The sequence below is a fragment of the Melospiza georgiana genome, chromosome 3, assembly GCF_028018845.1.
Source record: "Melospiza georgiana isolate bMelGeo1 chromosome 3, bMelGeo1.pri, whole genome shotgun sequence".
NCBI classification, from domain to species: domain Eukaryota; kingdom Metazoa; phylum Chordata; class Aves; order Passeriformes; family Passerellidae; genus Melospiza; species Melospiza georgiana.
In genome coordinates this window covers 71720529-71747913 of record NC_080432.1, presented here as the reverse complement: position 1 = coordinate 71747913, position 27385 = coordinate 71720529, and the positions used below count along the sequence as shown (strand labels likewise).

General features: G+C 40.6%; 1 protein-coding gene across 1 annotated transcript in view; it reads right to left on the bottom strand.

Annotated features, from left to right (window-relative positions):
• STX7 (syntaxin 7) overlaps window positions 1-24288 on the bottom strand; it is a 29919-nt gene extending 5631 nt beyond the window's left edge. Inside the window, exons 1-6 of the mRNA XM_058021295.1 lie at window positions 24204-24288; window positions 17705-17845; window positions 3555-3624; window positions 3081-3171; window positions 1319-1456; window positions 619-671 (exon numbers count right to left, since the gene is read on the bottom strand). Of these exons, the coding sequence (XP_057877278.1) occupies window positions 619-671; window positions 1319-1456; window positions 3081-3171; window positions 3555-3624; window positions 17705-17786 (434 nt within the window). The 5' untranslated portion in view covers window positions 17787-17845; window positions 24204-24288. The remainder of the gene's footprint in view (window positions 1-618; window positions 672-1318; window positions 1457-3080; window positions 3172-3554; window positions 3625-17704; window positions 17846-24203) is intronic.
• Window positions 24289-27385: the final 3097 nt, after the last annotated feature.

Below are 27385 nucleotides of genomic sequence, written 5' to 3'. Positions count from 1 at the left end.
TTGAACAAACACGGTGAGAAATTATTCAGAAGAATAAAACTACAGTTAAATACATAGCATATTTTACATTATCAGTCAATAAAATGTCTGGTCTTGTGCCTGGCTAACAGAAATGGTATAACCATCAGAGCTGATGGTGTAGCAGAGCTGCTGGAGCAGTGCTGCACAGAGCAGGGGACTGACTGGAAATTCTAAGTATGAATACAAGGTCAAAGTTCCCTCTGAATTATCAACTGCAGAGTTTACATCTATCTGAGCAACAAAAAAGAATCTGAGTCTAAGAAACAGTTCTTGAAGAATATGAAAGTAATGGGAGTTCCCAGTAAACACTGGGCCCTTATCACAAAAGTTTTACTTTATTCAATTTGGAGTCTTGTTCCCTCAGTTTGGGTCCCAGAAAACCCAAATGCAGCTTAGGGGAGCTTAAGGACCTGTCTGCAGCTGAAGCATCAGGTAAAAAGGAGGGACATTATGTGAACTGCTTCTTTTTCTCCCCATGTATGCCATCAAAGTACCTTCTTTAGGCTAAACACCAAAAAGAATCATGGCCAGCTTGCTTCCCTGCAGGCCATTCATTATTCTGAGCTAGGATAAGGCATATTAAGTGATTCAACCTACCTGTCCCAAGAGACAAGTGTTCCTTCTTTGTAGTTATCTTCTGGAGCCCCACCCTACATGATCAGTGTTTAAAAATATAAATAAAACATTATACCCCTGAAAAGAGCACTGGCAGCATTTCTATAAGGAGTCAATACTGGGAGGTTTCTGGTAAGTCAAACTGAAACATGATTCAACACGTTCTGTCTGATTTTGCTTTATGCATGCATAAGGCTGAAATATGAGCAAAAGCATTCAGCTCAGCAACTGCCTGCTACAACTTACACGTATAGAATGTGTATTGGCACAGAGCAAAATTGATATACTGACAAGGAAAATCTGAAGCTATTCAGCACTTCTCCACCTTAATATTCCGCTGAAATATGACAATTCATTCTTCCCCAAAGGAAAAAATCTGTTGATATGTACAGGTAGAGCAAAAGCATTACAAAATCTACTAGAAGCTTTTGCAAGATTACAGCATGAAACAGGGGCAGTTCATTCCTTTTTGTGACACAGGAAAGGAAAAAGTAACAGTTGTCCAGGGAGGTTATTACAACTTAATGCATCCTTTATTATAAAATCATATAGCACATGTTCTGCAGCATGTAGACTCAGCTATAAGCTAAGTGGCACTGTGGAGGCAAATCTGTTCTGTGGAGACACAGAACACCACTAACATCAACGTAAAGAATATAGTGGCACATTTTCTGGTACTTACAGACACCCTTGAGCTGGCTCTTACTCTGGCTACAAAGTCTTTTTCCTTCTCAGCAGCTTGCCTTTGGAGTCTTTGGAAGTTTGTTAGTGCTGTGGTGAACTCTCCCACAAGACGGTCTTTCTGTATTTTCCTTTGACGCTGTAGGAGAAAAAATTTTACCAAGTCAAATGAGCTCAGGCTTTTCAAGGCTTTACTATTTCCAGTCTGCTAAATACCAAGGCATATATATTCCTTTTTCTTCTGAATTGGTGTAAAGTAAGGCTGTCAACAAAACCATTTGCAATTTCATGGACAAGCCTTCTTTCCTTCTAGGATAACATAACCACACAAATTAAGGCATTTAAAGAAGAAATCAATGTATTTATTTTCATTTAACAACTGGAAATGGGCAGTGATAAGAAATCTTCTACCTTCCTTTTTATCCACTGATTGTAAAATGTTCTGCTTTGTTGTGAAATAATTTGACACCAGGAATGCTAAAATATGCAGAGGTGACTGAATATAGAGGGGAGAAAGGGTGCAGAAAAGTGCAGAGCTCTTAATATGTATTTTACATAAATGCTGGAAATACATATTGAACTGAATCCAGCAGTGGGTTCACATACTCCTTTAAATCCTTTAAAACAGATCCAGAAATACTTGTTCTATCCTCTCAGGTTTGTTTTTTTTCAACATGTAGTGAGGGGAAGGGGAATATTGGGCACCCAGGAGAGCCTCCACCATATTTTCCTAAATATATGCATTCATCAACCCTTACAATTTTCTGAAAGGTTGTCCTTTGCCATTCATGAATCTGTTATTTATGCATTTCATTAAGAAATAGCTTTGATAAAAGGGTAAAATTAACCTGTAAAACATTTCACCGTGAACTTTTCAACTCCAGATAAGCAAACAGAAAAAAACCCAACAAACTAAAGATACTTTGGCTGAACTAGAGATTATATACCAAGATCAAGTTCTAACACTGCTGTTAGAAGTTTACAGCCTGACAGGATGAGCACACATGGATCATGGCCTGCCATTTGAACTCCTTGTTTCAAGACCATTCACTTTTCCAAAGGCTCCTTACTAACTACCTGCAGACCAGGCTAGTTGTTTAAGTGACAATAACCTGAACCCATGTTTTCTAGGATCCTGTTGTTCTTCCCTTATTTAAGTGACAGATTTTGCTAGGATTAGAAACCACAGGAGGGCAGACAGGAGTGTCCTAACCACAACAGCCACTTCACGTGTTTCTGACTGAAAGATTTTACACACACTTCAGAAAGAAGATTGATTTAGTAACAGCTCCTGTCTAGTCCTCTTGAGAAAGGAAAAGCCTGTGACAAGACATAGCATATGCTGATCAGAATGATGCAGAACAGACATACTGTGATAATCAAATTATTCAGTGAGTGAACAGTGTTTAGGCACACAATTCCTCGACTCTGGAAGCAGTCAGAGTGCTGGCAGAGTCAGATACAGCATCACTACAATGGATTACAAAGTGTCCAGTTACCTGAAAAATCAGAAAGGCACAAAACATTGCCTTGATTCCCACTACTTCTGTCACATTACTTTGTTCCTGATACATAACAACAAGTTTGGGACAAGTCTGGACGGCAACAAAATATTCTTACATTTTAGTGTATTCCCGCATTGTGCAAATGTGTTGACTAACTAACTAAACAGTGCTTTGAAAATAGGAATAAAGAAATGAAGTGGCTCAAATACTTTACATGAGCCAACATAGTCAAACAAGCCATGCTTTTTGGTTTTATACCTGTTCACTCGTTGCAGGCAAAGATCCAAACTCTTTAATGTATTTGTCAGTTTCTTTGGCAAGTTGGTTGGTGTATTGCTGCTTCTGTTGCCTACAACCAAATGCAAATTTTTGTTAGAGACCATCAGGTTACTTTGCTGAATTTCACTGATTCTCAAAAAAACCATCAGTACTAAAAGCTTCTCTGAAGCCCACAAGGCCATCTTTATTCTGTTGTTTGCTGTAAAGGCATGAAATCATGGATTCCAGGCAAGACAGGTGTTGAAGAAGGTGTATTCTGCAGTGTGACAACATAATTAATAATTACTCACTTTTTTTTGCCCTTAGGTTTCCTCTATTTTATTCAAGTGCAGTAATACATTTGTAGTCATTATGAATACATAAATATACTTCCTAACAGAAACCCACCTCATCACCTAAGAGGAGATTGTTTACAATGCAACGAAATGAAGTGTTATGATGTGAAGTACTCACAGCTGTTGCCTCAATTCAGGCGTGTCCTGTGGTGTTCCAAGCTGATGGAGTATTCTTTGTATTTCAGCAGCTGTTTGTGAAGAGGAAGAAAAATTTGAATGGGGCAGAAACAATTGCTATTCAGTTTAATGCATTTTTGCTTGACAGTTCTAAAGCCATATAAATAAATTGACAGAAATGGATATGCAGGAGTTTTTCAACCTACTACAAAGATTCCATTTGTAAGTCCCAAAACAACTATTGAGTGATTTTTGCCATGTCAAAGACAAAACCTGAGGTTTCTTATGAAGGATAGGAATGTATTAAAATCTTTAGGTAGAAACAGGCAATTTAAAGATTAGTCAATTATTTCATTATAGTAAGTCTAAATCAGGGGCTTTATTATATTTTTAAAATAAACAGCACCATTCTTATTCTGGTTTATTTTATATATGTCATTTTGGAAAACCATATGGAAGACTTCTATAACATCTTACACAAACATTTCAGAATCCATGCATCAATGAAGAGACGGCAATAAAGCATTCATAGGTTAACAGTACATTAAAAAGGAAAGAAAATTTGTGTGTCCAGGTTTAAATTGCAATTTTGAGAACCTTATGTTTTTAAGTCTGGGATACAAACTGCCAGTGATTTTAAACTGTATTTCATGAAACACATTAGTTTTGAATTGCAAGAAATGACATATTGTCTGAGCCTTATTTTCAGCCTAATATATTTTACTGACTTATGAGAAAGCAAGGAAAAAAATGGACAGAAACTTAAAGGATAGGTAATTTTTCACACTGCAAAATTTAAAGTTTCCCTGTATTTCTGTGCCCCCCCAGCAGACTGGTTACCACACAGACAGATATGGTACGATATTATGTGGGATCCTCACTTCCTTAGCTCACTATTTTTTTCCCTAAACTAAGTTGAAAATGCAGTAAGTGATAACCCTACATAAGGAAGAAAAACATATTTAAAAAAGAGTACTTTTCTATGCACTATAGAAGTGATCTGTAGGAAACAGAACTACAGGTAAGCAAATAAGCTGAGTTATGTTAACTAGTTAGTTAAAACTGCAATTCCTTAAAGCATTTTTATTAATAATATTAATTCTGATCTTTGCTTCATAACAAATTTCCAGTGAATGTTGTATAGCTGATACTGGATTATCTGCACTGTTTTACAAAACATCCCAACTGCTATAGCAAATACTTTGTGTGCACACCCACATAATGAATACATCAAAACAGTAAAGTTAGATTTCCATGAGGTAAAAAAATCAAATACTTCAGGCAAGTGTTTTTGAGATAACTAAATGGCATAAACTACTAACAGAAAATTTCTGTGTGGAATAGCACTGTCAGATGGGTTTCATGCAGCTTGTATTGTAACTGAGCTGAAAAACAGCAAAACATGAGAGAAGATTTTTGATTTTGGCTACTAAGGAGCAGCCCTTCCCTGCCCCCTACCTGCTCGCCACGGCAGTGCCCGTCTGCCCGCACTTCTGGGCAGCTGCAGCTGCTCGCAAACACTGATTAAAACGAGCTCGGGGTAATTAAGCTTCTGTTTTATGGACAGTGCAATGCATTGTTTTAAAATAAGCAGAATGATAACTGGCTAGTGTTATCTTCAAGAATATGGAGTTTTAATATCTATAAAACTGAACACTAATTATTCTGTATTTGTTCGAAGGCACTATGCCTTCTGACTGCAGAGCCGAGGAGCTCGGTTACTCGTATGCACTTTGAAAAGGGAAAGTAAAAAGAAAACCAAAACAGACCGAAGGAAGTCTCGGTGTGTCCTAGCCCCACCTAGAGGTGCATTATTTAACTGCAAGTGAAGAAAATACAGGTTTGTGTTTTAAATAAGAATTCCCCGAAACATGGCCTATACTTAAAATATTTGCATTCCAAGCTAACTGCACATTTATCCGACTTCTAAAGCTGAACACAAGTAGATAATTGAGAGAAAATTAAAAGGCAGTACTGCAAAATTGGTCAGATGTACAATTCCAAAGGCAGAGTTCATGGCAGTTCAAGTCTTGTGATTCAAAAATTTAGCATAAAATTCAAACACATTTTATCATGAAGTCTGTAAGTATGCATAAAAATAGTAAATTTCTATTAGGACTTCAAATCACAAGGGGAAAAGTTTGAGAAAAAAAACTGAAGGACTGAAATAATATCATTTCTAAGGACTGAAATAATATCATTTTCTATGCTTCCTATAATTCAGTATTTTCCACCTTAACCTTTCTCAATAATGGGTATTACTGAAAAAAATTATTGTTTATATGAAGTATAGCAAAAAATATTTACATAAGAAAATGAAAATGCTTATTTGAGCAAATAAATAGAAAAAAAGACAGAGGAGAAAAAGTAAATTTTGGGCAATAGCCTTCAGCAGCACTCTGGAAGATGTTTCATAAAAAAGCCAAAAACAAGTTAGTAGGACCAGCATAACAAAGGAAGTGGAGAAGCTGACTTTCCTGAAATCTTGATTTACAGTGTATGCCTACAGGTTGATGAGTTAAAGAAATCCAGTCTTTGTACTCCTTTGTATTAATATAAATATGCTGGCATGTATACAGACTAAAAATACATTTTTTATAGTCTTCTAACTCTTTTGGTTTGGCTTGTTTTTACTGATTTCTCACTGTAGCTACTTCTCATTCAAATATTTGATCTAATATTATAGATATAATCACAAAGCCACCTAAAATATAGACGTTAGGTTTATAGTGATAGTTTCATGAACAAAAATTTTCAACAGGTTTAAAGATATTACCATGGGGATCACAGAGGGAAAGGGTCTTCTTCCCTCACATGCACACACAGGTCTCACAGAATCTGATTAAAAGCAAGACCTAGCTTTGCAACTCCTTAGATCACAGGACAATATCCCTTCCTTTCCTAAGGGAAAAGCAGGTAGTCTTAGCCTCTCCTACTAAAGGTTAGACTGCAGAAATACCTCTGCTTGCTCCTTCCATGGCTCCATGTGTGAAACAAGCAGGGAGAAGGACCAAGCAGGCAATTGAGAGCAAAACTGCTGAAAAACTGTGATTACTCTTTGGAAGACAGAAGTTCCTAAATTCCCTATTTCACTGCTGATGGTTGTATTTATAAGGGTACTGCCTCCTTCCTTCATTTAGCCAGCATTTCAGGCCTGTTTAGGGAGCTCAGGCTGGCAGATCACAGCACACAGCATCTGCTCTGGTACCCTCAGTCCATCAGTAACACTCAAGTGTCCCAGAGAGCCAAAGGCTTAGGCCTAGCTCACACAGCCATAGCACTGCACTGCAAACATACTGGTAACAGTCAGGGACCCAAGATCACAGCACAGCTTTGACAAGTTCCTGGGCTCGTTATGGTCTTCCCTTCCCCAGTTTCCCAATTCTTCAGACATCCCAAGGAGTTCCAAAAGACAGGAATAACCTAAGGTCCCTCCTGTCCTGGACATTACCAATCCTGCCACAGACACTGACTGAATCTTGTGCATGATTTGAATTCATTTCAGTGCAAAGTCAGACACTGGCTCACGTGAGCACTTAGGCTCCTTGGCATGCATAGGTGGCTGCTGGACTTTGCCCAGGAGCTGCACAAGGGCACACACCACGTGTGCATGCAAGCGTTCTTTACCAAAGTCACCGGCGCATGGCAACAGCCTGCAAACTCCTGCAGCCACTTCACGCTGCACATCAGGGGAGATGTTTGCATAGAATGGAAATCAACAGCTCTGGCAGGGCTCACACTGCACTGGCAGGAACAGCACCTAGCCAGCTGTGGGCTGGCAAATAAGAAAGCAAGTCCACTTTGGAAACCGAGCTGAGCAGGAAGCACAGTACAGCATGCAAGTAAAATGCATTTTTTCCCAAGAAACTGCTGTCGTGCATGCAAAGGAATCCCATTTTTTTCACCTGAAAATTAGTCATGTCTTAGAAAGAAGCAGTACCATAACATTAAGAAGACTTTTCATTTGTCTTTACAGCATTCCTGATCTAGATGTCACAATACACAACTATTAGCTGATAAAAGCTACTCAGCTTCTCTAAGGCTGATCACATGCTCAGAAACAGGTCAGACATGGTTAATGATGAGCCAGAGAAACAATTAAGACCTAACCTGAATTCCTACAGAGAAAATTATTCAAGAGTCAGCTCATGTTTATTTTTACTAAGACAAACAGCGGTTCCATTTCTAGTCAGTGGAAGGCTCTTCCTCTAGTTAAGGAGAACATAAAAAGGAAAGTAGTAGTCTGATATAAAAGACCTCCTTTTCTCTACAAGAGTCATGGAAGTAGAGATAGTTGGAGTGGAAATATTTACAATGTTTAAAAGGTAGGAGTACTTGAGAAACATGTTCCTGACTGATCTGTAATACATACTTTTTTTTCATAAATAAAACCATGTTTCACATATTGGATCACACAACTACCCTTGCTTTATGCTGGCAAGCAAAGAAGAAAGCTTCCTTGCATCAGTAATTACTGTAGAAGGTGTAACACCACAGCATTGCTGCAGTAGAAAAGGCAAAAATAATCCCCACCCAAATCCTTCAGTAAAATCCTAATGTTTGAAAGGCAGTGGATCAACTAAGAGAATGGAAATGAAGAACAGAATGGAGGTCACCTACCTTCTCTGGCAGAGCTGAGAAGTGTCCAAGACTGTTACTGATGTTCAACTACAGCATTAGACAAAGGACACTGAGGATGGTCTTACTTTGCAATGTTTACAGCAACTCCAGCTACAGGAGAGAAGCTTTCTCAAGTACCCACAATCAGCTATCTTCCTACCTTAAACTCTATTCTACTTTACATTGAGAAAACCAAACTTGGAAACCCCAAGTGACCATGACCAAGCTTGTTGCAGCTTTATAAGTTGGAGAATGACATGTATCAACAACATAATCCTGAGAGTTCTAAAAAATATACCTCAATATAGAAGTATGAAACTGAGGGCAAATATGTTTAATTAGTGCTGCTTATTACCCCACTGCAGTAACTTCACTTCTTACTTGGATCACACAAAACTGCTTTATAGCCATCCAGCAGCTGTTTTTTTCCTTCAGCTTCCTTCAGCCAGATCCACCACACTGCCCAGTTTCATAAAGCTACGGTCTAATACTTCCACAGCAAAATGTGGCACTCACTGGGTGTGCATGGAAGAAACACCAACAGCAACACAAGCAACAAACACTGAGGCACTGCAGAGGACAAGAACCAGACAAGCAGGAAGAGCAAGAACAATGAAACCTGCCTTACAAAACAGCAAGGACTGGGAGGGACCTCATAGGAAGAAGGAGCAGAACAGCTCCTCCTGAATGTTAATTGTAATGGTCCCACCTATGTCACCATCCTATACTTAAAAAGTGACAGACAGGGTTTTAGTAACTGAGGTTCACAGGGCTAAAACAACAACAGATATTTAAAGATTGCTTTTCACTCATTTTCCTTATTCCTGTGCCCAAGGAGAATAAACAGAATCAGCAAAGTGTTCCTTTGTGTACACCTAATGCAACATTTGATTTGCTCCATGTGAGCCTTATGCTCCAGCTAAGTCTTCATAAGGCAAATAAGCAGTGGCTACAGCACCAGCACAGTCACCTTGCAGAAATGCTTTGTCAAATACCTCACACGCGCTGCGACCGGCTGGGTAACTATGAAGAAATTTCCTATTTCTTTCCAGCTGAGCAAGAGAGTCAACAAAAAGCACATCCAGTTACAGATTAATTTGTGTGGAATCTAATAAACTTCAGAGTCCCTTCAGAGCAGGTTATTGGAACAAAAGAATTATTTGTTAAAATTACACCAGTTCAAACTGCTTTTGCCTGGGGACAACAAACTTCCTAAATTTTTTATTCAAATCCAATTCAATGTGTTTTCTTTCTGCACTTCAGCTGAGGGTACTTGACTAAAGATGAAGAGATGCTGCAGAAAACATTCCTAGATCAAGGAAAATTAAGAGAGACACATTTTACAAGGGCACCTAGTGGTTGGACAAGGAAGATTGGCTTTAGTCTGAAAGAGAATAGGTTTAGGAAAAAAACTCTCTGCTGTGAGGGTGATGAGGCACTGGAAGGTTGCCCAGAGAAGCTATGGATGCACCATCTCTGGAAACCTTCACAATCAGGCTGAATGGGGCTTTGAGCAATATGATATAGTGGGTAGCATCCCTGCACATGGCTGGGAGTTGAAACTAGATGATCTATAAGGTCCCTTCCAACCCAAACCTTTATATGACCCAGTGATTCTGACTTAGTTGCAATATCTTCATCAGATGTAAGTGTTCTGTGTAAGACCCTCTTTAAAGCTATTAATCCAGTTCACTCCCTCAAATTTTACATAAATGCCACAGTGCTGTCTTGCTAGCCTTACTTTAAACAAGAGTGACAGTTTCTCAAAGAAATCAGATCCAGGACACCAGTCAAAAGAGACCAGTTTACACCAAAAAGCATCCCCAGGAAGTCACCTAACTGAAATCAAATATCCAAAAACTTCAGTAATTTTGTTTAAGGTTTAATTTGCTTTATTCCGTCTAACTCAGTATGCAATACTGATTATTCTAAAACAAGAGAGTGCGTCAGCACAGAAAAACAGTAAATGATGCATGTGTGGGAAGGAGAAAATGAAATGAGGATAGGCCTAAAGATTGTCCCCTGAGCTCTAAGGACGAAAGACAGTATGCTTGGACTAGTGGGAAAACATCCAGTCTTGTAACCTTTTCTTTGTATTTTGTTACAACTTCTGGCATTTCTAAATAGAATCATGCCCCAGAGCGACCAGGAACACCAGCAACAATGCCTGAAGTTCAGCATCTGCCCTCATTTTTTTCAGTGCTGTTGTAATTATTTCATTCCAGTGTACTCCCATCTATAATGGTCTTTCAAGGACAGACTGAAGCGGGGGGATTGAAGTATTGGCTGTTCTTCAAATGTGGGCATAGAACACACTAAACACACATTGTTAAAGTGCACAATAACTGATCATGCAATCAATTATTACAGCTCAGCCAAGGTGAAGTCATTAAATCAATCCCTTTATATTCTTATCCTAAAGTATCCCTGGTAACTTCCTGAAACCCAGAAGTTTGAGCATTTCTCTAAAGAACACCAGTAGCTTTTTAAATGCTGAAAATGAAGCATAGTTCCACAGTAAACAGTAACTGCACAAACACCATAACCCAACCCACTTCCATGAAGGAACTCTGGTTTTTAAGAGGCCAGGTCATTACTGCAGCCACCTCAGGAGCTGACATGGAAAGAGACACAAGGAACCACAGACCAGTCAACACAAGCAAGTAGCTGCTACTGCAGGGTCACTCACATCACAATCAATCACTGACCTGGATTTGTTCTAAGCCCTAACAGGTGTCCAGCCCAGCACAGCAGCTTTGATAGAGGGCTCCCTGTATAATCAAGCTGCTATGCAATCTCCTGTCCATAAGGAGAAAAATCCAACAAAACTGAGCTGCAACAGGCATTTTAAGTACCTTAGAGGGATCTGAAATACAATTCTCTAGAGACAGGAAGAAGCATGAGGACTCTGGCCACATCCCTTCTCCTCTGCTGCAAGTGCAGGCTGTTTTGAAAAAGTTATCTTGCCAAGGTGAGTCCATTTATACTTGCTCCATCAACAAAAACAACAGTTGCAGTAAAATTGTGGATGTCTTCACTGGCCAGCTTACTCCTTTATAATTGTAATGCAATACATTGGCAGTCAAGGAAAAACTCTCCCTTTTCTGCATATATTGACACAAACTGTGCTGGGGCATACATGGAAGACTCATTTTTTCAGTCTATTCTGGTGCTAGCATAAATAAATCCCTGCCCCTCCTGTGCAATGTCAGCCAAATAAGACAAAGACAAGACGAAACACAAAAATATTGAAAAAACTTCCCAGATTCAGAGACAAATCTGTGAGGCATGCTTTCTTAAATGTATATGCTATGTATTTTACATAGAAAAAAACCCTTTAAGAACTGCATGGAAATGATTCAGGTTGAAGATTTCTATTTTGAGAAATAATTTATTTCTACAAGAACTATGAGCTTCATAACTTCACCTCATTGCAAAGACAAGCATTTAGAAAGACTCAAATTAACTAACTTTCTCCGCAATTCCTCAGCCTTGGAAGAAATCCACAAAATGAAATGTGTAAGGATATAATGGTTCTTAAAATCCCTAAATAACCAGCCTTTTCCAGGTTTTATAGCAACTTCACTCTCTATCCAAGAAACCTTCTGGACAACAGCAACAATAATAATATAAAAATTGTTTCAGCTGGTATGTTCCCACAAAGTTTAATCTGGTTAACTGCAGCTAATTTGAAATTTCTGACAATACCACTTTTAGAAGCCTCAACAAGCTCTACTGGGAGGCTGCTTTCTTTAGAACCACACCTGTACAAAACCACACTTTTTATATATAGACAAAACAGAATTTTCTTTTCATACAGGCTGTGATTTCAACACCTCAGTGATCTCATTTACTTTTCATGTGCCCATCTGTGTTCTTCTGTAGCCAAGAGTAATCATGCAAACCTGCTGGTGTTTCAAACATAGTGACAGATACAGATTTTCGTGAATGTTTTTAGCAGAACATTTTAACTACCTACTAGGCTTAAACCACAACATAAAGGCATCCATTGAAAGTGTTAATATTTTTCAGGGTTTAATCTACATTTATTATTTTCTACAGTCAGATAAAGTTACAGGCGAAGTCATATGATTGATTTAACTCCCATCTTAATGATATTCAGTGAGAATAGTAGCTTATACAAAACTTGAGATGCAAGAGAAATTGAATCAAATTGTTGTCACAGGACAGGTATCACATGGCAGAGGGATCTCTGCTGGTTTAAGCTGACCTTCCAGGAATGTGCTCTATATGAATTGATACTTGTGCTGCATTAACAAGCAGCAAAGGACACCAGCAGAAAGCAGAAGCCCCTATGCAAAAGTATCTCTCAAAGTCAGCCAGACCGCCTCCAACCATATGTGGATTGTGGCTACTGAAATGTATTTATTTTTATTTTATTTTTATTACCTTGCAGCATGCAGAGAATGTGTTTGTTGAGCTGGGCTGATCTCCAGTGTGAATGAACAAGTCAAATACTTTATTAGTGACCTACCATGCCAATACTGAGCAAGGCTAGATTGTGCCATTCTTACTGGCATCTCAACCAACTCTGTGCAAAATGCTGACACTACCTGGAGCAGTTGGGAAGTGAAGGAAGGGTTTGGTAGGGAAGGAATATGAATCCATTACTACAGTTAATGTAGGTTCTCTAGCTTGATTACTGTTTGCAAACAAAAAAAAAAAAAGTGCTTTAAAAGAAGTGTTTTAAAACCCAAAGATGGGGTATATTTTACCAATATCAGGCTTTGTTCTGTGTTTCCAAGCAAAAGACAGCATTCTAAACTGCTTCTAAATGGGCAGCTCCAAAGCCCAGCTCAAGATGCCAGTGGAGACTTGATAGTTAGAAATCTAGCCTGCACCATTTTTGCTTTTCTTCAGGGACTGCTCCAAGTAACATATTTTGTAGCTACAAATAAAATATTAATTACAAAGCAAAACAAAAGCACACTAGTCTGCTTCTTCCTCAGTGCCCCACACATGGCAGAGTTATTGTATGTGGGGGGAGGAAAAAGCATAGCTGGCTACTTCTTGCAGTGTTCCTGTCAGAGACATGAGTCAAATCTTTCCAGCTGAGCAAAAGAGTCACCTACTCCTCCAACTCCTCTAACTGCATCCTTCCTACATTTATAACTGTGAAGTTGTGCCTGTAGAGGAATGCAACTCCCATTTTTCTCCCTCTTGGGAACATCTTTTTAAATAAAATGCTTTCCCTCTTTTAGCCACACAAAGAGAATCAGTTCTTTAAAACACAGAAAATGGTCATATTTCAAAGAACTGCTCCCCCTCATCTTCAGTTGTGAGAAATCTGAAAATTACATATTTTAAAGTCTTTAAATTAGGCTTTTTGTTTGTTTCACTTAATCTACTTTCATCTGTCCACTTGTTGGAAGATCAGATTTATACAATTGTATGCCCTTCCAAAAGAGAGGGAGGGGGAAAAAAAAGAAAAAAAAAAGGAAAAAAACAATCACATGTGTTCATCCTCCCAGGCATATCCCAGTAAGGTAAATGAACATGACTAGAAATACAGCTTTGTAAGCAGGCAGAATTTGTTTTGCTACAGAGATGTATGTTTTAATAGCTCATCTTGTATCTGTGCATCACACTCATTCCTTGTCTATCCTGTTGCTGTAGACAAGAGGAAATATTTCAAGGAAATATTGAAGGGAAGCATTTAGATTTGTCTCAAGTTAATAGCACTGCCATTAAGCTGACAAATAGGTGAGAGTGCTACCTGTGAAATCCAGTTCTAGAACAACTGCTCCTTCAGTAAACTGATTAAACCACCTTGATAATAGGTTCTCTGTCTGCAAAGGCCAGACAGGTTGGAGCTTTACATCCCACATATATTCTTCCACATATTCTCTCCTCCATATTCTTGTTCTTCATATATTCAGAAAGCTAGGGACAAACCTCAGCCACCTTTAAACTGCACTGGACTTTTAAAGCATGAAATATAGGTCACCTAGATTTTATAAACAGATATAATATAGGCCTGAAATGAGAATTACAGTTACTTTAGACTAGGATCCAGACAGACCGTCAAACCTTAACTACCAGTTGTGTTCTAGTAAGACAGAAATTTAGCAACTATCCAAGTCTAGCTCATTATACACTTCTTTGGTTTTATTATTTGAATCTGAAGTTCCCTTAGCTGTTTGCAGATCTGCTTCTCATCACTGTTAATACAGACCCGAAACCAAACCAGCGAGACATGGCTTGCAGGCATAGCTGCCCTCACTGAGGTTCAGCACACAACACTGCAGCTCATTTGAGCACATGTGATTCAGACTCCCCAGACTTCAGAGCACTGCTCAGAGTCACATGGATACTCTAAAACTCCAGGAGTGGGTCTAAGAGCCTCTCTCTCCTGCCTGAGGCCCATCACTTTCTCTGGATGTCAAGAGCAGCCTTAAGTTTTGCAACTCCAGCTTCTCAGAGAAACAGTTGTGACAAAAGTAATAGAGAAATACCCCACTGACTAGTTCCCTAAATCTCAGCTCAGAGATGTCACTGAGTTTCAGGCTGAGCAAAGCAACTGTTCTCTAGATGTTGTTAAGTGTTGTTATACACATTTATTTCTGCAGAAATGCTGGAAAAGTGAAACAAAGCACATCCTTCTCTACGGAACAGCTGAGAGAAGTTTTACACACAGAATGCTCTGGGGTTGGGGATCTCAAACACAGGCAGGTGTAAGAGAACTCACAGTACACACAGCAGCATATGCTGCTTCCCATTAGCTAGCTCAATTTCAATCTTCAAGGTCCTAAGAAGGACTCACCAACACCCTCTCCTCCAAAGAAACTCAAAAAGTCCAGTACAGATAGCATTTACTGCAGTAGCTGAACAAAGGTTTGTACAAGGCAGAAGCAATTTATAGCTCTTAACACACCTTCAACAAAACAATCAACGGCATGATTGCATCAACAGATAAAAAAATCTGTTCTTTAAAGTTAAAAGGCTAATCAAGATGTTACCAAACACAAGTGTATGTCCTTCCATTAACCCAGACCAAAAAGAATACTATCTTGCAACTGATACAATTACTGAAGCAGTGTGTTAAACCAGCATAGAGAGGAGCTTTCCTAGCCAATCAGTAACAGTGGGCTAGCTGAGCTAGGAAAGCAGTGAGAGTATTAATACAACATCAGCATCCTGCCCATGCATTATGAGTGAGGTACTTAACATATGTATTTTATCTTGAAACAGATCAGTTTTATTACTTGGAAGGTGAGGATGTAGTAATTCAACCTTGAAGAAATGTTAAAGATTGTTGTTCTCACCCATGCTACTTCCTATAAACTCTGGTGTATTACAAAATCTTGGCTGCACAATGTTATCTAATATAGGAAGTTCTGTATTTCCCCAACAAGTTAAAGGGCCAGCTTGTAGCTCTAAGGACCAGTTTCTTTTTGACTAATCTGTATCTCATCTCCATCTCTATAGTAGTATTCCCACCTTGCTTGCAAGAAGTGTAAACTAGTTTTGAGGTACCTCCTGAAATAGCCTGGTGATCTGAAATGAAATTCATTTCCTCTATTAATCTCACACTGAAAACCAGAGTATCTACACACCTCCAGGTTAACCAAGAAGAATTCAAATGTGTTGATGCCTCTCACAAATGCTTAGCATCTCCAGGCAGAATTGCAAAACCAAGGCAACTGCTTAGATGGAAATCCATGCATTTATGGTTGAGATTCTTGTCTCTCCCCCTTCCTTCCTAACCAAGATGAAAAACTGCAGTCTAAGAGACATGTTCAGCATCTCACTAGCACTATAGGTGCCTAAGCTTGCAGGTTTCTTCCATCTGACCTGGAAGTACCTGCAGCTCCCACACTCCAATAGAAAGCTGCAAGGGTATTACACACAGTGGGAAAAAAAGCTAGAAAAGTCCATAAGTCTTTAGAGACCTCAGTTCAGGAAACACATAGGATCCAGACCCTCATAAAAATCTATGGACTGCAAGAGTAACTGAGTGGTTGCAATTCAGTCAGATCTACACAAGAGCAAGGGACAGAATCCAGCTGTGTCCCTACCAGGACTAGAAAAGTCTTTGGCTGCTGCTTTTCAGAGCAAAGCTCCTGTTTCTGAAGCCATGCAGCAGTGAGGCTTAGAGACATTTGGACTTGGATCTTGGCATGGCAGTAGCACCTATTTATTGCTCAGACTTCAGCCATCTAAATTTCAAGATACAAAAGACAGTAGGACTGCAGATAACTCTTCTGGCACATCTCCTATCTATGCATGGGCAGCTTGCTGTTAGCGTGCCTTGGGGAGGAGACAGAAGAAGGAAGAGCAGGGATGGAAGGGGAAAGATAAGATTAAGGAATCAGTGAGTCCAGCACAAGACAGTTAATTATGTTCAGCAACTTTCATAATACTCTAGTTTCAATCACTGACTTTATGTTTTCATCTGACAGAAAACCCTTTTTTACATCTTGGAGCCTCAGTGTCTGTCACAGGTGGGCAGTTGCCTCTGGAAGACCAAGTTAGAAGCCATCAGACTGAATGAGTTCACTGCGCAGATTTTAGGAAATAAAGCATGAGGACTTTTACAGAGTTGGTTTGTTAACTTTAGGTTGTGGAAATACCACCCTGAAGTACAGAAACTTTTCAATAAGGCAAAATTGCAATTTTTGTTCTTGTCTGTTGAGATCTTAAGAAATTCTTTCTGAAAGAAAATAGAAAATATAACTGAAAAAATGGGAAAAACCCAGTCTGTGCCACTAACCTGCGCTACAAATACCAACTTCTAGAATTTGTCTTCAAAACAAAGATTAAAATTTTAATAAAAACTGACATACGTGACTGTCCAGAATTCATTTGAAGTTTTAACATTAAAATACTCATTTCTGCATGCACTCTGCATCCTGCACAACATAAAACACGTACCAAAACTAGCCACGTGTTGTTCATGACTATTTCCCTTCTGATCAACCATATGCTTAACATAGTTTGTCAATCAAGTTGCATTTGCTTTGTATACACACACATTAAAAAAAAAATGGAAAATGGTGGAAAAGGGAAAAAGGATTGACAATCCCAGCAGCCTAATTAACCTCTAGCTTGAATACCCCAATTAGGTGGCTAAAAAATACTAAGTAGCATGAAACTAAGCACTGGTATTTTAAAACTTGCAGAATCTTATTTACATATCTAAGACACACAAGGAACAAGGGGAACCTGCAAGGCCACAGCTTCTGTCCCTGTTAAAAAATTCAAGCTTCAGTGAATACTTATGCAATCCTTGCTCAGCAAACACCTCAACCTACCATCTTAAAGTGTCCTTTAACTGCCAGGACAAAACTGGTGAATACAGTGTGATACTATCTGTACTTGCCATGGCAGATCACTGCTAACAATACGCATGAAGGAAGGAATGGTCACACTGTGTGGGGTGCCACAAACCTACCAAATGAGTAGGCAGAGTCAGAGTTAACTCCCATGAATGAATCTGAGACACTCACCTCGAGTGGGGCCACCACCATTACTAAAATTTTACACAAAACATGCACAAATGTAACTTACAGCATTGTGTGATCTTCTGGATGTTAGAAGTTATGCGTTGGGCTAGTTGATTAGGATCCCCCAAACCTGGTCCGTACGACATGGCTGAGTAGATCTGCTGTCACAGTCATCCACAACAGGAAAATGACAGGCAGCCTCTACCTACAGAAAACAATAGTTATGTTTTGGTCATTGGTTTATAAAGGTCTTCATCTTCTTAAACAATACATGGGAGAAGATTAAAGAAAACTCCATATCCTAATATTTACCCTCCCTGAACGCACTGTACTTCAAAGACAGAGTTTATCTTTTGTCAAACTACTTATATATTTTCCCCATTGTAATCAAAGAGTGTAATTTTCATTGTATTTACCATTCCAGTAAAAAAACGTTTAATCTGAAACTGCCAAACCCTCTGAAGAATTACATCCCAAACCCATTACATTGTTATTTACATACCATACATCACCCACCCCAACAATAAAATCCAGCATAAGTAACCACTGGAAAAAAAACTTCAGAAAAAAAGGCAGCAACGAGTTTCCTCCAAACACCAATCATTTGTATCAACTTCAGTTTTAGTTTAACCCAGTGCCACCTAAGTTCTATGAATGCTAATCAGCACTTTATCCTGTTTCAGCTGCTGTACTTGCCGATATGAATTCATTTTTCAACAACTTGGGTATTCAAACACATTTTTAGGGGTGTTTTTCCATCCATACAGATAAAATTTCAGCACAAGCTCATAGGCAAATATCCTAAATCAAAATTAATAAGACATAAATTACAATACCTGTGCAAATCAAAATTGGTGGTTTATCTGTTCTGCAGTGAGAATGCAGAATAATCAAGTGCAACACATGCAACACAAACCCACAATTTCATCCAGGCTGTGCTTTCCTGCACATCACCTTCACAGGTTGAACATTTTAGCTTCACCACTTCCCCGCATTTCCACTGTTCAACCCAAACCATGTGCCTTCCAAACAATGTCCTCTCCTTCTGTCCCATGAGCTTCTGGTTAAGAGACACCACTAAAACTCCATTTCAGGTATAGAGAAAAAGAAAGCAAATTTACTGTGTGAAAATAAGGAAATGAAATACCAACTGATTTGTCAAGTATGACAGCAGCTGTACTACAATTTGCAAACCAAAGTCCTTAAAACCTTTTTTTTAAAATACAAGCAATTAACAGTGCTTGTTGCCAAATATTTCCTTCTACCTTGGAAATGCCTGTATTAATCCAGGCAGCAATACCCTGGCTGCTTTAAAACACAACTGGTTTCACATCTCTGTCACATAAAATGATCTCTAGCAGAGCCAAGACATGTACTGGTCTTGACATTGTACAACTCACCAAAACTTCACCAGAGATGTAAATACAGAGGTCAGGCCCATCCCTGCCACTCTGCAGGTGACATCACCTGTGCCCCACGAAAATGCTGCTGCTACCATGAAGACAAACGTGGCTTAATTTCAAAATGGCTGCTTCACTATGATCCCAAGCCCTGCTTGGGGTGATCAGGCCCTACTAATGAACAACCTGACTGCAGATGAGGCCACAGGGAGCGTACTGCACTCTTCTTCTTGCTGCACCATTGCCAGAACCATGACAACTGTCTGCAGTGTCATTTCCTTTGTCTGTACCACATGCAGATTCAAGTTATTTTGACTAAAGTCTGGAGTCAGTCAGCCAGCCAGCCTAAATCCCACTTATCTGGGCCAAGGCTGGAATTACAACCTTTGATTCTTTTTTTGGAGATTCCAGGCAACATTGCACTGAATTTGTATTGCAAGACCAAACCCACGCAACCTTTACAGCAAATAAATGTCTCTATACCTTAGTGTATTGACTAAGTAAGGAAATCTACCAATTCAGTGAAAAATACAATAACAGGCATAAAATCCAAAGAAACCACCTAAAAATTAAATTTGAAAAAGATTTCTCAGAACTGCTGACAGGTTTTTGTAAAAGTTGTTACTATTTCTAGACACCTTAGTAGCATGCTAACTACAATGTTACTGACTAAAAAACTTTTTAGTTAAATATTACAGTTAATGTTGAAAGTTGTTTAACTTTTATGTTTAATGGTAATGTTAAAATGCCCCTGCTAAGGAGAAGAGATGGCAAAAGACCAAGCCACCTTGTGTAGAATTAACTGAAACAACATTTCATGATTGGTTTTTCTTCTTTCATATTGGTATTCACCTAACAGCTGCCTGTAGCACTATTCTCAGGAATACCTTTACAATCAAGAGATACACACTGAAAATTTCATCCAAGTCTTGACAAAAGCAGCTACTGCTTTCTTTTTTTTTTTTTTTTTTGTCTTGCAAATTTCTACAGCTAACTGTAAAGATCTTTAAAGAAGTTACACTCCACTACACTGACAAGTGTACAGATTGTTCAATACATAAGACAAGAATTTTTCAACTTTCTACGACAGCCAAACACAATAGACAGCAAGATGCTCAGATGACAGAGTACAAAGTCCACAAGATATAGTTCAACTTTTCATCTGCACCTGTAGATCTCTCTAATTGTTGACACAATTCCTTTTATCAACTCTCATACTTAAGAATTGAGACTTATAGCAAATTTGTAGGATAGCCATGTAAATTCACAGCTGGTTTGCTCCAGGCACATTCTTCTGCTAACAGAGCTATTCCTGAGTATTTCAATAATACAGGTAGGTGACAGTAAGTGACTGTCTGGGGAACAGACAGAAAGAGAGGTAAGAGGACAGCCATCAGCTGTCATCACCTCCCAATCTTCACCACATTTTCTCCCTCTAGTTCTCACAGTAACATGGGTCTGAACCTGATGAACACCCTTCTTGCACTCACAACCCCTTCACTTGTGAGTGCTGAGTTACTCAAGCTCCTTTGAAAACAGAGATAAGCTGAGCCCTTGGAAAGTCAACTGCTGATGACCTAGACAAGGTCAGGGTTTCAACCACAGGAAAAAAAACAAGCATGCACCAAGCACTTCTTTCCATCCAGGGTGATAGGAGCATTCATCACGACACTGCACTTCCACAGAAATTACCCCTTTTCCCTTCCACAGCATTGAAGTACTCTGTTGTGATGTATTTGGTATGACTGGCTGCACAACTTACAAAATAGGGAAGTTAATGACCTGCTGCAGTTGCAGGAAGTACAGTTTGCCTTCAGACTGGAACCGAGCTGCACTTGTGGTAGTCTTCAGTTCCTCTAAAAGTTTCAGTCAGGTGTGAGTTTCTGATTGTACATTTTATCTTCTGCTCAACATCACTGCCTCTGAATGGGAGTACACCGAGTGCCAATTCGGCTTTTCAAGCTACTGTAGAAATTCCAAGGAACTGAGTTGACAGGCACAAATTAAATGAAAAATCAGAACATTTTGTTAACACTAACTGAAGCAGGATCTCACTGTACATTGAGGCTTAAAGAACTCAAAGGACTGAAGATATTTTCCATAATTTCTGCATTAACTAGTTCCTACGTCATTTGGTCACTTCATACCAAAACAAAAAATGAACCTTAGTACCAACATATCTTCTAGACAGGTGTTTATCAGGCATAAGAAAAAATCCACTTTTCCTTCGACTATGAATGTAGAGACCAGAAAGTCTCCACATCTGAGCAGCTCCCCAGTGTCATTCCTGAAGCTCCATCAGGACAAAAGGAAGTGATGTGACAAGCACTGCACATGTCAGATTTCACAGCAGTCACACAAATATTCTGCAGACTCCAGTAAGCTACAGTTAATAAGCACCTAATCTATTTTGTATTTTCTCATTTAGATATTCGAAGAATTCTCCTTCTCCCAGAAGTCTAGCTCAGATACATTAGGATAAGAACCCTTAAGCAATAGTTTTACTGTTTGAGCAATGTTATAGCATTAGGACCTAGAATGTTTACATGGACCCTTAACTTTCAGAAAGCAAAAAGTACCAACTGCATTCCGTAGAACAGTTGAAAATTTACATCTGATCTGATTTTATGCCTTTAAGTATCCAGAAATAAGTCATGGGGCTTTTCTTACAGGATATTATTTTCCTAAATAAAGGTCACAGTAACAAAGCTTCTCCTAAACAATATGTGGCTTCCTTTATGAACTACCCCTCCCAAAATTAAAAAAGGTCAAAATTCTTCAAGCAGGGTGAAAACACAGTCAAAAGTGATGAACTGCTGAAAAACTTGGGCGAAAATTTCAGCAAGTCACAATGTTTGCTACAGAAAAGATAAGAACCTCCTGCTACAGCGCCTGAGGGATTCTCCTAACAGACTCTTAGCAACAGAATTAAGCAGATACAGGTGAGCATTAAATCTGTCATTATTTTGCAAAGGGATGAGGGAGGTTTAATTTTTTCCTGGACTGATGTCTCTTTTTCCTTTATACTTCAATATTTAGAGACTGATATTACATTTCCCACTTTCTGCTTTTACAGCTCCTTGTGCTGAAATCCTGGTCCACAGGCAGGCTGTAGGCCCCCATAATACAAAACCTACCGCTGAGCATAACAAATAAGCAAAGAAAGTAGCAGTAAAATTAAATTTTTCTTGCCTTCTTAAAAGAAAAGTTTCCAGATTATTTTTTTATCCTCTACTTTCAGGTAGAAGTCAAACTTAAATCCATACACGGTAGGAAAAAGCAAAGTTTATTTAAAACTGCATCAACGCTAACAGAAGAGATGTCAAAAGGTACTGCCTACCTACTCCTCACAATTCCCATGTTACTGATGCCGAAACCTACCAAAACCAAGCTCGCATCATCTAACAGCTCTGTGTTTGGGGTTTTTTGAAATAATTACTAGACTGTGCCACTGGTCAGTGTTTTTAGTCATTTTTTTCTAAAAATGATTCTGTTGAGCAGAGATGCAGTTTAAAGCAGCGACATTTAAACTGCTCAGCATGAAAAGCTAAATTACAGAAGCCTGAAATTCTGCTAGGCCTAACGCATCACCAACGCTAAGCATATATGGATAAAAATTACCACCCTTACAATTGTCTGATTCATCCACACTGATATTTATAATGAACTAGGTGAAGGAAGTGCATAGCTTTCACAAGCCTAAGAGAACATATTAGTGCTTGGCAAAATGCCTTAAGCAAGAGAATTATGATTCCTAGGAGCGCACAAGGCATTTTAAGGCCTTACGATGAAGCAAGGAAAAGGAACACTGGGGACTGGAACTACGGGGAAAGAGAGGGAATGAGAAGTCTGAAAATGGACCTGATGACCATTTCAAAGTGCCCAGTTTCTTTTGCAGCTGGTTATCTCACGGGAAAAAGAAGATGGATGAGAAGCCTGATATATGTGGTGCGCTGTTTGTTCTCACCCAATTCTTCATGGTAGCTTGTTGGCAACCAAGTGAACAGATCAAGCACACCAAGGGATAAGTTACCTTTGCACAAAATCTGATTGCAATGCATGCCAAGTCTCTCTGAGGCCTACCAGGGTGCTAATGACCACATAGAGCTCATGGTCTCTTTTCTTCTCCTCTCTCAAGAGTTTCACTTCAGTGTAAGTCACCAAAAAGAGTGCTACCTCATATTCTTCCAAAGGCTATGAAAGGCATCATCATGAAACAAACACAGACACAGGTTATAACAATGCCAACACTGAGTAGCATTTTCTTCTAATTTTGACATATTTTAACTCTTTTTTTTTTGTCCCCTTTTCCTTCTTTTCAATTAAGAGCAATTGCACAATCCCCAGGCTCCAAGCAGAAGGGCTGCACTGCCGTCAAAGCACAAGCCTGTATAATGACCCTCACTTGCCCGGCTGGCACAGCCCTCTGCCTTTGAATGGCTCGTGGAGGGGATCACAGCACAGGAGCACATTGCTTCTGACCAAATACCCTGAGATTTTAACACCGGGCGTTTTCAATTAAGGTGTAGTGCCCTGCGGTGCATGCAAAGCGGAGTGAAACCTTCCACTGCCTTGCTGAGTTTGAAGAAGCCTGAGTTTCCAATGCAGCGGCGAGTGATTCACCAGGAAAACAGCGATAACGCCGGGCGCCAGGCCCGGGCTCACTATTTACACCGGCCACTTTTATAATGTCCCCTCCTCCCGCTGACATGCTCACCTCGGACTTGGAACAGCAAGGGGAGCACTTCCACTAGGAGAGGGTGCCCGTCCCACGCCACAGTTCCACACCAGCTGCTATAAAACACCCGGTGTAGGCCCCGACCCTCCCCCGAGAGCATCGCCAAGCCCAAAGCCCTGGTACCGTGGGTGTCACAGGGAAGGGTGCGGAGAAAGGAGCTGCTGCTGACACGACCGGCCGCGCTCCAACACCGCGCTCCCTTCGCAGCCCCGGCCCCGCCGCCCCCGCCTCGCACACAGCCGCCCCGCTCGCCCCACGGCCGGGCACGGGGGCGCGGCCCCGGCTGCAGGAGGCCCTTCCCGCCGCCCTCCGACAGGCTCCCCGCGCCTGACAGCCCCTTCCCGGCGGGCCGGACGCCGCCCGGATCCCCCTGCCTGCAGCAGACGGCACCCCCAGCGCCCCAGAGGAGCTCCCGCGGCTCTTACCCGGCCCCGGCGAGCCCGCTCCCAGGGGTGCGGCTGGGGGCGGCGGCGGTGCAGGGCGTGGAGGGGCGGGCAGGCCCCGGCCCGGCCCGCCCCGCCGTGACGGGAGAGGCGGGAGGAGGCGCGGCCCCGCCCGGGAGGCTGCGAGCGGGGCCGGGCTGTCCCTGAGGGGCGGCTCCGGCCGGGCCTGCGGGGGGACCCTGCTGCTGACGGGCCCCGGGGGCTGCCCAGGGGAACGGGGCCGTCCCGGTAGCCGCAGCCCTATGCGATTGGAAAAAGTGAGGGTGAAGGGCGGAGAGAGTGTCTTTCAGGGTGTTGCATGGTTGCTGTTGTATCAGGAAGCAAGGCGAAAACATGGGCAAGGATACAATATTATAGTGAAAAATACGACGTTACTTTGTTAATAGCCTGCTTTGCCCGCCCTGCCTTCCGCTTGGGTTATTTCTTCTCTAAAGGGGAATGGACAATTCAAAGAAAGTGCGTGGTAAATTGTAGATCTCTTTAAAGATGCCTTTGAATGCAGAGTTACACAATATACAGCTGGAATGGGAGGCAAGCGATGCCAGGAGCAGGAAAAATGAAGGATGCATTCACACGGCTGCCGGCACCGGGCTCGGGAGGACAAGGAGGATGCGATAGCCAAGCACCAAGGCTCCTCCCGGCCCAGCTACCTGGGAAGTAACAGAGGAGCCTCCAGGCTGCCTGCACAGCACTGGAGGCATTTCTGCATCCTCCCACTTCTTCAAAGGGACAGTGACAGGGCCAGACGCTCCCCAGAGCCCCGGACTGAGCTGCTCCGTCTGCAGGATAGCCCAGTGCGCATTAAATAGCACAGAGCAAACAGCCCGCAGACCCGATTGCTGGGAACGCCGCCTCCTCCACACGGCCCAGCCTCGCCTGAGGAAGAGCTGCAGGAACTGGGAACTGCAAGCTTAATTCTGCTTCATCATAGATCTTGGTCGTTGCTAAGATTTAGAAGTAGCTGAAGCAGTGAAAGCATACTAGGCATCCTAACCCAATAATAAAAGAGAAGTCTAATAAACTGCAAACACAATGGAGTGTTAAGTTAAAGGCCTGAAATAGGCAAGACTACCCTTTACCTTACATGGCTGGTTCTTGCTGGGTCTCAAAGCATGCTGAGAGACAACAGTCTCCGAGATTTGCATGCCAATATAGAATTCTGACGTTAATTGATGGTTGGAAGTGTCATTTTATCCCTTTCATGAATTGAAGTTACTAAGGAGAAAAGCCATTCTGATATGTCTTTTTGCTGCAGGAATGCGATATACATAGGCAATCTATTTTTACCAGGCTATTTTATTAGTGATGATTTTAGCTTTGCTACATGTGCAGGTGTTTCCCCCAAAATCCCACTAGATGGTGCACTAATGAGAGTATAATGAACATTCCTTCCAAATTAAGGGCCTGCCTCGATTATTATTTCTGTCATATAAACTCTATTGATTGACCCAGTCACTCCTGCTTTATAAAACTTCAGCAGAGATCACTGTCAGTTTTCCTCCAGAAAATAGTACATCTTTTACTTTATGATTTCAAAAATGCATTTCCCCTTAAAATGTGGCCCTTCATCAGTGAGAATACTTTTCCTGCAGGTCACCATTTGGATACTTTTTTTTTAGGCTTAGAGGTAAGACCTAGTCATTGCTGATCAATGTTCATTCTCATGCTACAGAAACAAGGTATCCAAATGCTTTCCTAGTGAAGCTGTGTGCTTTATGAAGAACATCCTGCTCCTCACCTACTGTTAGCTCATAACCATCATAACCATCCACATTTTACTGCTAAACATCTCAAAGTCATTATTATTTAAATAACCAGTTGAAGAATAATATAAAAGCCTGAGAGGGAAAAAATGGATTATAAAATAAGCTTTTCAATGAAATGTCTGTATACAAAAATACCTAAATAGCCTTTGCAATAGAATCATAAAATAATTATGAATATACAGTACTAGACTATTGATCATATTTATTGATCAGAACTGCTAAGAGCATGGTATGCCCTCTGAATATTTTTGTTAACTCCTATAGAAAAGCCATTGACTGGGAGAACATGTCCTGTTTCACCCTTTTAAATAAAACAAGAAGATTCCCTCAGTTTCCTATTCTAGCAATGGTGCACAGACAGGGGCTGTAAAGAAGTCATGCCTAAGTGTTATCAGAGATGCTGATGCATTTGTGCCCCTAAATGCATTTCATTGGCTTGTCTCTAGGGCTCTCACACCAGCATTACCTGGGGATTGAATTAGGAATCATCATCCACCTACCTTTCCTGTTTCTTGTGGAACATAATCAGATTTCAAATGACTGAATTAAATGGGGAAATGTTGAGCCCCTGCTATGCACAGTCACTGCATACCATGGAAGATGCTCTGGATATTTACTGACTGAAGGTCAGAGTGTTTGCTATTTATATTCTTGTCATGTGCGTAAAACAAAAATGAAAGGATGTCCTGTTTGGGGATCCATGCCCAGTATAATGTCTGTAAGATGAAAGTTAAGCCACACCACCATGGTGTGATTGGAAAAAGCACATCTTCTTCCTAGCCCAGTATCCAACTCAGAACCCACCTTCCTGACTGTATTTCTGCCTCCCACCTCCTGCTCCTGCCCTGGCCCTAATGAGCAGGCACACAGGCCCGGCAGCGTGGGTGGCACCAGCTCCAGGGCCACCAGTGACGCAGAGATGAGGCACTCATTTCCATCCCGGGGCTGGCACAATGCATGGTGAAATGAAGGGGAGCAGCCCAGCCCTGGCCTCGTGTTCCTGATGAGTGTCCTCTTTCCAAGGCAGGAGCAGTGCCTGAGCAGTGCGTAATTTACTGTACGGGCCAATTTCATTCTCTGCTATCACATCTCACTTGCACACCTCTAGATTTACACAGGAAGAGTAATGTTTTCAGTATTTGACAAAGAGTCTGGCAGAGCTTCCCAGACAGTTATTACTGATGCATTCCACCATCAGCAAGAATTCCTGTTATTATCGTTGTCATCTCTGCTAATTTAATCAAAATATCCACTCCAGAACCTGAAATGAGATTAAGTTCCTATTATACCCAGGCCTGTACATAATTACAATGGATGATGGTTCCCAGCTTGAACAGATTTATGGGTTAATTATACTGTAGAATGACCTGTAAAACCTCTTTATTAAAAAAAAAAAAA